At 49.1% G+C, this 13,262-nt stretch overlaps 1 protein-coding gene across 2 annotated transcripts; it reads right to left on the bottom strand.

Annotated features, from left to right (window-relative positions):
• Window positions 1-2,379: 2,379 nt before the first annotated feature.
• LOC105924174 lies at window positions 2,380-10,196 on the bottom strand. Of its 2 annotated transcripts, none has more exons than XM_036139879.1 (3): window positions 9,835-10,196; window positions 4,908-6,446; window positions 2,380-4,397 (listed from the first exon to the last, which is right to left on the bottom strand). In XM_036139879.1, the coding sequence occupies exons 2-3, from the start codon at window positions 6,413-6,415 to the stop codon at window positions 3,263-3,265; spliced, it is 2,643 nt and encodes an 880-aa protein (XP_035995772.1). In that variant the 5' UTR covers window positions 6,416-6,446; window positions 9,835-10,196; the 3' UTR covers window positions 2,380-3,262. The 2 variants fall into 2 exon arrangements, with proteins under 2 accessions (XP_035995772.1, XP_035995773.1); XM_036139880.1 differs by having other exon boundaries at window positions 9,882-10,196.
• Window positions 10,197-13,262: the final 3,066 nt, after the last annotated feature.

The following is a 13,262-nucleotide window of genomic DNA, read 5'->3' as shown; positions in this document are numbered from 1 at the left end:
ACAGAGGAGGCCTGGAGACCTGATGTCTGTGTATAAGATCCACTGTTTTCTGATTGCAAGGCCAAATGCTGCAGCTGCTGAGGGATACTGCTTGTTTACGATAGACTGTCTTTGTTTTGTCTCATTGGAAGGCCACGGTGCAGTATTAGGGGAAGCCCGAAAAGCGAGGCAAGCAGAGACAGGGCAGACAGAGACCGCAGCGGAACCGTGGGGTGCGATTACTTTCCATCTATGTGAATCTCTGCTCTGTTTCTCAATAAAAGTGCTGGAACGTCATACCACCGTCTCGTCATTTGGTAAAGATGGGAACTCAGTTACTATTGTTTAATATTCCACCCAAAACTCCCATAACAATGGGCAAAAGGTGTGTTGCAGTTTATGGCTCCGGTAGTCTAGTGCTCCTTATGGATGTAAGCAGAACCAGGGCGCCACATGGACCTTTCCTACCCAGGAAATGTGCACCCTAGGCCCGCAGGGACTTCTATGGAACTGCCCCTGGTTCTCCAGAACCAACATCCATAACTGGGCCCCCCATCCCTCCCCCACACACAACCCCAAGGGACCACCAGTACTTAAACACTTAGAAAATAGCATAAAGACCCATTGCCATTTAGGATCACCATCCAATGACCTCCAGTGGCAGGCCGCCCCTCCCCCACACACACTCCCAATGGACCAGCAGCACTTAGACTTAGAAAATAGCATGAATACCCATTGCCATTTAGGATCACCTTACAATGACCCCTAGTGACAGGCTGGATGAGACCAGGACAAAGATTGGCACATGTGCGAATCTTTGTTCTGGTCTCAACTTAAACACTAGGCCATTGCCAATTAGGATCATCTAACCAACCATCCCTCGTGACAGGCCACCCCTGCCCCACACAGTCACAATGGACCAGCAGCAATCATAGACTTGGAAAATAGCATAAGGACCTATTGCCATTTAGGATCACCAGCCAATGACCTCCAGTGGCAGGCCGCCCCTCCCCCACACACTCAACTTCCAATTCTATTTATCCAGGGGATAATCATGGAGCTTTTCCACCCGGGAAAGGAGCACCCTAGTCCCGCAAGAACTTCAATGGAGCAGCCCCTGGTTCTCCAGAACCAACATCCATGGCTGGGCCTACCACCCCTCCCCACAGCCCCTTGCCATTTAGGATCACCAGCCAATGACTCCTAGTGGCCGGCGCCCCCTCCCCCTCTTTAGGGTGGCAGATTAATAATAATTAACACTACAGATACAATAGGCCTTCATAGCGCTTCGCTGCTCGGCCCTAATAATTACTTTTACAAAAATAACTTCTCAGCAAAGATCCATGGTCTCCAACTCTTTTTACCAGACTCAGTTCAAGCCATTTATACGTGTTTTACCAGTCTTTAGAAAAGCATCTTCTTCTGTCTCCATGACAGGTTTGAGGGGAGATTTTTAGTTGTGGCTGCTTGGACCGCTCTAGTCTTAACTGGGATATATCTATAATGAAACAGGCGTGAAAGTCTGTTATTCTGACATTAAAATGATGATAATAACAATAATAATACCAGCCTCTCCATAGTAATGATCAATTCTAGCTGTATTAATGGCCTCTAGGCTTTTCGATTCAGACAAATAAAACTAACATATATTATTTAGTTAGTTAGTTTTTAAGTTATATATTTAAGTGAGTCCATCACACTAAAAAACTAACACACTAAACAAAACAAACATTTCTTCCGAGGATATTACTTTCTAGACAATTGATTAATTTCATTATTATGGCCACATGGTCATAACTCCACCTGTCGGTGCAGGAACACCTGCAGACTGTTCCTGTCTGATGATTCTCCTCATCACTGTCCTCTACTAATGCTGCCTCTGTGTCCTATGTGCAATAACTACTGTGCAATTCTATTTAACACACTGCACAATAACCTGTGCAATAATACCCTGAGGGGACAAAGTCGTCATCAGGAGCAGCGTGAAGTCACTCTAGTCGTGGGTCGGTGCTCACCTGGCCCTCCTGGTTCTGGTTCTGCTCCCATCCAACCCGATCGGGGGAAGGAGGGACATTCAGCAGAACTCTGCAGCTGATTGGACGAAGCGACTCGTGGTGTGCAGATGTCCTGATGGCGGTGCTGGAGGCGAGTTCACTGCAGCATCAGCACTGATCCAGAATCAGCTCAACGCTGCTTTGCTCAGACTCGGAACCGACTTGGACCCAGGTACGGCGGACCCGTGGACAACTCTTCATCACTGCTCCTCTGCCACCTTCCTCACGCTCCCTCCTCTTCATCCTAACGTCACAAACTCCATGAAATGTACCTGAACCCAAGTAGAGGTCCTGGACCGGTTCCAGGGTTCTGGACCTCTTTAGCAGCAGAATAAAGAGATGAACGTGATGATGAAGATGAGCATGTTTTATTGGAAGACAACTGCGTCTTTTACAGTAAAAGATCAAATATTATTCCCCACAGCAAACAGTCACCAGATTAATTACAGGAAAAGGAACCGAGCATTTAAGAAAATCAACAGAACCGGTTCTGCTGGAGTTCACAGCGCTGGTCCGGTTTGACCCGGACAGAACCGGCTTCTGCAGCTTCTCCTCACAGATGTCCATTAAGAAGCTCAGGAGCAAAGAGCCAGATGTGTCTGAGGAGACGTTCTGACCGGGTTCTGACCCAGTTCTGACCGGGTTCTGACCCGGTTCTGACCCAGTTCTGACCCGGTTCAGACCGGGTTCTGGATCTCGGCCTCTTCATCAAACTCAGCGGGTCAGTTGTGGTTCTGACCGGGTTCTGACCGGGTTCTGGATCTCGGCCTCTTCGTCAAACTCAGCGGGTCAGTTGTGGTTCTGACCCGCTCTGAAAGCAGACGCGGCGTAACGCAGGCCTGGTCTTCTCTTTTCATCCATCCTGCCTCTGACCTCCTCCAGCTTCTGGACCTTCCTCTTGTCCTTCTTCTCCCTCACCTGCTCGGTCAGGAAGTCCAGGAGGACGGCGGTGGACAGGGCGTCCTCGCTCAGGGAGATCTGCTCCAGTCGGACCACCTGGTAGTACGCCTCGTCCGTCAGCCGATCCTTCTCCGCAGACACCTGCCTGCTCTCCTCCTCCAGACGCTGCAGGAGACTCGACCCGCTCCACATCTCAGCTCTGATGCTGTCGTGTCTCCTCTTCACGTCCTCCAGGGTCTTCTGCACCCTCCGTGTCTTGGACTCGTAGGCCCACTCCTGCTTGACGTGAGCTGAGACGTAGCAGTGACAGACGGAGCAGCGGCCGTTTCTCATGACGCTGCAGGTTTCAGGAGACCAGGCCATGGTGCAGGGGTAGTGGCAGGTCCTACTGCAGCCACGGCAGGACACGGCGGCGCTGTAGAAGATCCCCCCCCCCACATCCCCCCGCTGATGGGCCGCTGGCCCAGGTAGACCTCGTCCACTTCCATTGTGAACTTGGCGTTCTTCTTCAGCTCTTCTTCCTGGTTCTTCAAAGCCTCCTTGGTCTGACTGATCTGGGAGCGTTTCAGCTCCATCTGCTGGATTCTCTCCTGGAGGTTCTGGACGCAGGCGGCCAGCTTGACCCGGGCGCTCAGAACCTCCACAGTGGAGACCAGCGTCTGCGGTGTGGAGCTGGAGAGGAAGCGGCTCAGAAGATCCATGTGTTTGTAGGAGAAGTCCCAGGAGAGCCTGAGAGCTGCTGCTGTCTCTGCTGCGTCTCTGCGTGAGCTTTGGTTCCCGCCCAGCAGGAAGTGGACCGGCTGGTTCTGACCGTCTCTGGCACATTTCATGCTTCCGGCCTCCAGGGTCTGCAGAAGGTTTGCAGGCGTTGTTCCGTCTGAGTGGGTGACCAGAACCACGGTGTTCTTGTCCATGTTCCTCCCCAGCAGAGACATGACTGCGTCGTAGACGTACTGCAGCCGGTCGGTCAGCCGGTTCTCGCTGGCTTTGGTCACCAGAACCACGGCGTGGAGCTCCTGGACTCCCTCCTGGGACTGGAACAGGTCCAGCAGCCTCTCCCTGACGACGGCGTCACGCTCGATGCCGCCGCCGCTCCCAAAGCCGGGCGTGTCGATGACGCTGAGCGAGAACGGCAGAGTGTCGCCGTCAGGGATCTGGTAGACGATCACAGCCGAGGTTTCTGGCTCCTCCTCCGTCATCTGGAACCAGACCTGGTCTTCAAACTTCACCCCCAGGCTGTAGTTGAGCAGCACGTCCACCACAGTGGACTTCCCTGCTCCTGTCTCACCGACCAATAAGACGCTTTTCTTTGGCTTCTCGCCGTCTCTCCGACCCAAACGGACTCTGGTTACCGTGCCGACCGCCTCCTTCTCCGTCCTCAGCTGGTAGACAGCCGGAGGTCCTGGACGGAGCAGGAAGCTGTCTGAGATCCTCTCCTCATGGTCTGACGCCATGGTCCTCACCCTGCAGAGAGCAGATGGTGAAGGACGCATCTAGAGATGTTTCACACTTTGGCACAGCTGACGGTTATTAATGTGGAGATCAGAGCGCTGAAGGTCAGGAGGGTCCTTTCAGCCAAATAACATCAGGCTGGTGGAGCGTCATAGATTGACCCCGACACCATAGAAGAAGAGTTTCCTGCTTACAGACGATCTCAGCTTCTGACACGGTGAGAATGAGAGAAGAAAACCGGTTCCACCTTCAGGAACCACAGAACCCGACCAAAAGGACATTTCCTGCTCCACCTCAGAGACTAACAGAAGGAATCTACCCCGACCAGCAATACCTTCTGCTGCTGCTACCCAGACCCACATCCAGACCCGGACCCAGACCTGGACCCAGACCCAAACCCACATCCAGACCCGGACCCAAACCCAAACCCAGACCCGGACCTAGACCCAGACCCAGACCCACATCCAGACCTGGACCCAGACCTGGACCCAGACCCAAACCCACATCCAGACCCGGACCCACCTGTCCAGCAGTGCTGCTCTGGTTCTGGCGTCCATCTTGGCGTCCATCTCCTCCAGCTTCTGCACCATGGCTTTGTCTCCTCTCTCCTTCATCTTGTGGATCAGGAAGTCCAGCAGAACATGGGTGGATGCGGTGTTGAGCGGCGGCGACCCGATGCGGTCCAGTCTGACCAGGAGCTGGTAGGCCCGCTCCAGCAGCAGCTCCTTCTCCGCTGACAGCTGCTCCGTCTGTCTGGAGAGGCTCGCCCTCAGGCGGAGCTGGAATGGACCCGTCCCCTGATCCAGCTCGTACCGCTGGGCCAGTGCTGCCTCGGTCAGCTGGACCTTTCTGGTTCTGATCACATACCTGAGGTGGTCTTTGACGTGATGCGATGCAGGACACCTGTTGGTGCAGGAGGTGCAGCTTCCAGCCTTCATGACCTCGCACTGCTGAGGGTCCAGGCCCATGGTGCATCCAGGATGGTGGCAGTTTTCCTCACAGACGGGACAGCAGACGGCTGCTTCAGAGACCGGCCCGGCAGGCCCGGTTCTGATCGGTTCTGTGTCTTTGAAGGCTTCAGCCACCGTAGCGGTGAACTGCCCCGTCCTCTGTTCCTCCACGTGGTTCTTCAGCTGCTCCATAATCAGACGGACGTCTCTCTGCTTTAGTTCAGTGAACCTGATTCTGTCCTGCAGGTTCTGGACGCAGGCGACCAGCCCGGCCCGTTCCACCAGCACCTCAAACGTCGCTCTCGGGTTCTTGGGCTGGCTGGCTGTCAGGAACCTTGTGAAGGCAGCGAGTCCAGTCTGCGCTACTCTCCACGCCGCCTGCAGGCCAAAGAGGTTCTGCGGCGTCCTGGGCGTCCTCTGCCGGTTGTTGAACAGGAAGTGAAGCGTCTCCTGCCGGTTGTCCTTCAAACTCTGAATGTCTGCCGTCTCCAGAGCGCTGAGGGCTTCGTGTGGAGGCATCCCGTCAGAGTGGGTGATCAGAACCACGGCGCTCTGTGCTCCCAACAGAGAGACCACAGAGTTAAAGACGTACCGCAGCCGGTCGCCGACTCGCTCATCGCTGGCCTTCATCACCAGACCCACGGCGTGAAGGTCCTGAGCTTCATCCTTCGGCTGAAACATGCTCAGCAACCTCCGGCTGACTTCGTCGTCGTGTCGGACGCCTCTGCTGCCTCCGTACCCAGGAGTGTCGACCACGGTCAGCGTGAAGGGCACGGTCTGACTGCTGGACCCAAAGATCTGATAGACGACCACGGCTGAGTCCTGCCGTCTCTCCTCCTCCTCCACCTGGAACCAGACGCCGTCCTCAAACTTCACGCCCATGCTGTGGTTGACCAGAGCCTCGATCAGAGCAGCTTTTCCTCCTCCTGGCTCCCCAACAAGCACGATGGTTTTGTTGGGTCGGTTCCCGTGGTTCTCTCCGACCGTCACTTTGGTCAGAGTCCCCACTCTGGTGGTTCTGGTCCTCAGCTGGTGGACGGCAGGAGGTCCAGGCTGGACCAGAGAGCTGCTGGAGATCATGTCTGCAGGCTTTGCTGATGTCGTCGTGTAGCTGTGGAAGACACAACCAACCAGTCAGTAGAAGAGAATAGAAACGTCCTTTATTGTCCCTCAGTGGGGAACCTATACTGCAGGGTTATTAAAGTAGAACTCAGAACATCAGGTTCAAATCGCTGGCATCCTGGCTTTGTGCCGAAGTAGCAGACACAGGTCTGGGTCGGGCGTAGAAGGACGGCACGGTTCTGAAAGGTTCCTCTGGGAACGCAGCAGAGAGCCGTCTCCGGATCTACAAGACCCACGGAGACGGGAGAAGCTCCAGGGTCTGGTCCACGGTTCCACAGCCAGGAGGAAAGCTCCTGGGTCTGAGGTTCTGCCACCAGCTGCAGCCTGGGTGGCAGAACCTCAGACCCAGGAGGAAAGCTCCTCTAGGTGCTGCAGCTGGTGGCAGAACCAGCACATGATGTGAAAGGTGCGGCTGATCGGCGCGTTGGTGATGAGACTTTAGAATTGGGTGGAAGTAAAGAGAAGGTCCTGCTGATTGGAGCAGAACTGAGCGCAGCAGCAGCTGCTGACGCCCCACACATGCATCCATGCATCACATGCAGCGCTGCTGCGGCGGTGCGTTCAAATGCAATCAGAAGTTTTCAAACTGCGTCTTTTGTCGCCTCTGCAGAGCTGCTGGTTCCTCTGCTTTAACACGTCTGCCTCCGTTTGACCAGCGGTTCTGGTTCTGATGCCAGAAAAGGCATCAGAACCAGAACCACTGACTTTATACTCACTGTGTTGCCATGGTGACGCCTCAAGCTCATTCCCGATTGGCTCAAACAGCCGATGGTATCTGGGGTCCGTTCTTCGTACGTTGCTTAAAACATCCAAGATCAAATGAGACATCCAAGATGATTTCATCCGGCTAATCCTGATCCGGCTAATTGGGTTCTTCAAACACACCTGTTGTTTATGATTAGTATGGCTGGATTGAGTTATCTGAGACAACTGCGCGTTCATGCGTTTGTTTAAAAGGGGAAATGTATCGATAGTAGAAACATTGATCAGCAGCGCTGCTATTGGCTGTTCAGCATGAACAAAGAACGCCCACAGTTTTTCTCCCAAGCAGAACACGAGCTTTTAATGGAGGTTATGCCGAATTTGAGTCAATAATTAAAACAACAGGTAACACCTCAAAATCTGTTAAAGCCAGGAGAGAGGGCCGGCAAAAAACAGCAGACAAATTATTGCGTAAATACTGTCCATGGTAGATGTTTCTATCACTTTCTACAGTATTAATTTTAGCATTTTAATAATTTCATATTTACTTTGTTCTTTTATGTCAGAGCCTCCACAGGACCCACTAGAACATGGGGACAAGTAAAAGTGAAATACAAGAATATTCTACAAAATGGCAGCCTTTAATTATTATACTTCATTTTAAAAAGGCACTTGTTATGTCAAGAGATCCAAATTTCAGTGTCATTCCTTAGACACTGGAAGTAAAGGAAATGTGCAAACTGGGAATTTTAACACAAAATTATTTATCTATAAAAAATGAAGTTCTTCCTTTTCCAAGTCATCCACAGTTTACACGGTAAAACTGTATTGCTCCGTGGCTAGATAATCCGTCCATAGTTTTTTTCTAATACAATATACGGCTCGACAGGAAGCAAGCCTTTCAAAGTAAAACTAAACTTCACAATAATATGGCCTGAACAAATCTTATTACTGAATATGATAAAAATAAAAAGCAAACCATCATACAAATAACTTAAATATTTTCTATTTATGGCTCTAACACCACTTTTTCCTCTTTAAAAGCCACTGTTAAATGATGTGTTTGTCTGTTTATAACAGCCACCAAGAAAAATCTCTCTACAATTACACTGTCGCGCTGCGCTAAAGGATCCTGTCTATTGCGCAATACGCGATTAATTTGAAAAATTTCTGCAAATTATTCTTGCACCTTCCGCAACAGGTTGCTGTCATAAAAATGGACATGGATACGGCAGACTTCCCTATCTCCTCCGCTTATACAGCCGTGATCTAATCTTGTTTACATGAAATAAGCCTGAGAGCGAGCAGGTTTAAGCTGGCGCATATGTTGCTATGACAACAAGTCCAGGATGAGTTTCTAAGAACCAAACAATCCAAGATCATGCCAAACCGTCAACAATCAGATCCAGCTAACTGAGTTAGCGACGTATGAAGAACGGAGCCCTGGACAGAGAATATCAGAGAACATGAACGTTAGCGTTAAACAGACGTAGAACAGACTCAGAGGCGTTTAACGGCATCATCCGGAACCTGCAGAACATTTTACGCAGATTATCACATTAATATGATTTTTCTGCTAATGGTTTATTTTTATACTTGTTTGCTGTTTAAGTTCAAAATAATTGTATTAGTCCCTTTAAGACAGCATCAGTCCAGACGGTTCTTACTGGGTTTGTGGTTCTGGAACGGACCGACCCAAACCAGAAACTGGACCTCCTCCTTCCTCCTTGGACTTGACTTCTGATATTAAGTAATTATTGCACTAAAATGTTTCACAACCAGTTTATTAATTTAGTTTATTAATGTTCAAACTGTTCCTCATTTATTGGTCGATATTCTTTACATTTAAAAAGAAATGTGCTTTTATAACATGTTCTGATGTTTTTCCAGCAACAAATACGTCTCTAAAGAAAATCACAGCATCTGTTTCCTGCCATAGAACCAAAACACTGATAAATATAATTTAAATGTCTTTCATTTCATCAGGAATTCACCTAAACTAACTTTGTCTTCAGATTTCCTCACCAGGAGAAATTAGTCATGTTGGAATTGTTGCATGGAACAGGTTCTGATTGTTCTGAGCAGAGAAACGGGTTCCTGTGAGGCAGCTTTGACTAGTTTTACCACTTTCTGTAGTTACCTTTATGCATATTTGCTCAGATGAGGAATGCTGACATGAGAAAACATGCACAGAGAAAATGTTCATGTGGTTTTCTGCTGTTAATAAAAGAAAATGACTTTTCCTCAGATCAGGCAGGAAACTGTTGTGATTTCCATGATTTAATCGTACATCCAGCCGTGCTAGTCCTCCCTTTCTGGACCTGGTCGGGAACCTTTTTGTTCCCCAGACGGATCTCTGCTACAGGACTTTCTGTCCCGACGTACCGGATCCGCAGCTCGGACCCGTTCAGACTCAGAACCTTTAGCCCTGCGTCTGATTTAACTGGCAGGCTGTAAAAAAAACATCAGCTTCGTCCTCATCTGTCCAAATGTGTGAGGAATTAGAAAAACTCTGAACTTTACAGATTCTTAACAACGTTAATATTTCCTGTTTCCTATAATAAAAAGGAAAGAATAGTTTATGGCCATTTTCTGCAGGTGACAGTAGCTGTAAAATAAAAGCCATGGAGTCCACGCTCCGTTAAACATGAGCTCTCTGCTGCAGCAGACCTTACCTGGACGCCAGAGAGAGACCCGGCGAGTCCGAGTTTTTAATCCTCACCTGGAACAGGTGGAGCCAGTGGTTCCTGATCCGTCTCCACCTGTCAGGCCTTTAGTTTGGAGCAGAACGGGTTTCAGCGTTTAATGGGGAGAAAGAAATCTTCCGTGATCAGGCAGCAAACTCAGGAAGCGGACCGGGCTCAGTGTGAGCACCTGGCTGAGAACAACAATCAGGGCAGGAGTGGGAGACGAAAGCTGAGGCCCATGAAGGCAGAGACACAGAGGGGAGGAGCAGAGGAGGACCTGCAGAGAAACCAGAACCCAACTGAGCCCAGATGACTAGAACTCAGGAACCAAAGGCCTGTCAGACCCTTTAGTCTGGAGCAGCGTTAACAGAAACGTATTAAATAGAGTTTAGATGCAGGTGAAGGAGGTCTGCTTACCTGACCTCCTATTTAATATTTAATGTTTAGTAAATAACTCTCTGTCTGTTAGGTATTGTCTGGTGAATATCAGCCCAATCAGCTGATATCAGGACAATAGATGAAAGGAATGAGTTGAGCTCTGGCGATCTTTTAACTCTGCACACACATAGATTAAAGGAGTGACAACTTCTCTTCAAGTTCAAGAATTTATTAACAGGAATAAATGAACATCCAGAGAACATCACTATATAATGCAGTTTATCTGAATTAACACTATATTTCAATCAAAACCTAACTAAAACTACTGAGCAAAATGAAGATAAAAAGACACTAAGATAGAACTATATACACAATGAGAGAAACAATAGACAAATAAAGTTGATAACCATCATCAGATTAATTCAGTGAATCCTGGTTCACTGCAGATCTGAGTTAAAGAACCAAAGTTCCTATTAAAGAACATGGAATGATCTTAAATTAGTTTAACTTATTCAGAACAACATTTGGTATGTGTTTCAACCTATTCACAATGCAAATCCTCAGTTAAAGAAAACATTATTTGATTAAAATAAGATTTTAAAGAATGATATTCTTAGTAAGAATCTGTAAACTTTAGGAATGCTTGATTTTACTAAAGTGATTATACCTCCGGGAGGCTAGGGGTCGCTGTAGCGATGGGTCGCTAATATAGGTTACTTCTAAAGTCATACAAACACATTTAAACCAGCATTAATATTCCATATTAATGGAGCAGGGCAGCCCTGCTGTGTGAGAATCTCTGCTTTGATTTGATTCCTCACTCACGGCACATGTTCAGAATTCAATCTGACTTCATTTTTCCCATCATGGCTTTAATGGCATAACATGAAAATTATAATTTTTTTTAAACTTAAAGCTGTAGTTCTGGGTGACAGGATGACAGGTCAGGCCTCCAGGTGTGGCTCCAGGTAACGTTCAGCTCAAGGCTTCAACATCCCAGCATTCCTGTGTTTCAGCTCCTCTTTCTCGTGCGTAGCGGCTGTTAAAGACAACGTGCTGTATTGTGTGGACTGAAACTGGTTTGTTCTACGTTCTGCTGAGGCGTAGCAACGTTTCTGCCACTGCGCTGTGAACATGTTAAAATCCTCTCCTATGAGTCACGTTGACCATGTGACTCTTTCAGACACCGACGTAAACTTCACCGCCTTTTCACACAAAAGCATCCATGCGTGTGAAACTCCAGCAGAATGTGAAAATGTTCCCTGCTTCGTCTCTGACGCCTCTTAAACCCATCAGAGAGAGTCGGACCGCTTTCTGGAGCTCCTGTCTGACTTCTCCATCTCTTCCACTGCTATCCCTCCGCTAAAAACCTAGTTTGATCCTTATTTCATCCTAAATTACACGTTTATCCATGTTTAACATTTTAGATCAGCAGGATTCATGCAGCCTGATTAGTTCTTTATTTAGTGAAACCATTGAACAAACCAAGACTTTTCACTTGCAGCTGCATCATTATTCAGACGTTGATAAATCTTTAAATACATCACATCAAGGGGCGAAGTCAGCATTAATCTGAAAGGGAGCAAGGTGACAAAATAGAGGAGAGGAAAGGTAGAGAGTGATATAACATCCTCTGAGTCTGCTTCTACACCTGCAGAGAGAGATATAAAGAACAGCAGAACCAGCTGATAAAGTATTACAGGAACAACCAACACCTTGATACCATCACTGAAGAATATACAGGATTAATTAATACGACATGTAGAAAGTGACAGAAGGTAATAACCTGGATCCACCTGCAGGTGTTGGTGAGAGTGAACGTGTGTCTGTGAGGTTTATCCATGGGGAAAATGCTCAGCAGTGGTTGTGAGGAACCAAAGACCTCCAGAGCACCGAGGCAGACGCTGGGGAACCAGAACCCCAGATGCCCAGATGGACCCCCAGAGAAGAGGAGCCCAGGAGGGGCCAGCACAGGGAAAGCTGCCCCCCCCCACCTGAGGGAAGAGGAGAGATCAGCCCCCAGGAACCCCCGAACAGCCTCAACGCTGAAGCCCTTAGGAGCTGCAGGGACCAGCCCGTGGGGACCAGCCCGTGGGGACCAGCCCGTGGGGACCAGCCCGTGGGGACCAGCCCGTGGAGGACCAGCCCGTGGAGGACCAGCCCGTGGGGACCAGCCCGTGGGGACCAGCCCGTGGAGGACCAGCCCGTGGAGGACCAGCCCGTGGGGACCAGCCCGTGGGGACCAGCCCATGGGGACCAGCCCGTGGAGGACCAGCCCGTGGGGACCAGCCCGTGGGGACCAGCCCGTGGGGACCAGCCCGTGGGGACCAGCCCGTGGGCTCCGCCGGCAGCCATGGATCCAGCCAGTGACCCGAGGCCCTGGCCTAGGTGTCCTACCTTCTGCTGACAAGATAAGAATTTCATTTTTATTGATGACTTGTTGCCCTATGACCGACTGGCGACCTGTCCAGGTGAACCCCGCCTCTGACCCAGTGAACGCTGGAGATAGAACCAGCAACCCCCCCCCCCCGACCCCATGAGGGATTAAGCGGGTCAGAGAATGGATGGATGAATGGATGGATGGATGGATGGATGGATGGATGAATAGATGGATGGATGGATGGATGATGACTTGTTTGAAAGGGAAATTCTAAAATCATTTGATTTTAACTGACTTTTACAGATTTATCTGATGTCCCACAGAGAGTGGACTCTCCTTAAACCATGGCCTACTGATTTGGAAATGTTCGTTATAAAGGTCACTAAAGAGAGAAAATGCTGTATATATAAACCTATATATATATATATATATATATATATATATATATATATATATATATATATATATATCTCCTGGTATAAAGGAAAGGTGTTTCTGCCTGCATCCCCCGCTCAGCCTGCTCCAGTCATCAGTGAAATTTAACTCAAATATTTGTTGTTAATGTGCAGCAGGATGACAGTAAAGTCTAACTCTGTTGTTCCTGACCTGCAGCGCAGAGAAAAGTGTTTTTCTTTTCGTATTTCTCCTACTTCGCCGT

Source organism: Fundulus heteroclitus, chromosome 8, assembly GCF_011125445.2.
Source record: "Fundulus heteroclitus isolate FHET01 chromosome 8, MU-UCD_Fhet_4.1, whole genome shotgun sequence".
NCBI lineage: Eukaryota > Metazoa > Chordata > Actinopteri > Cyprinodontiformes > Fundulidae > Fundulus > Fundulus heteroclitus.
This window is presented reverse-complemented; position numbering and strand designations above follow the sequence as displayed.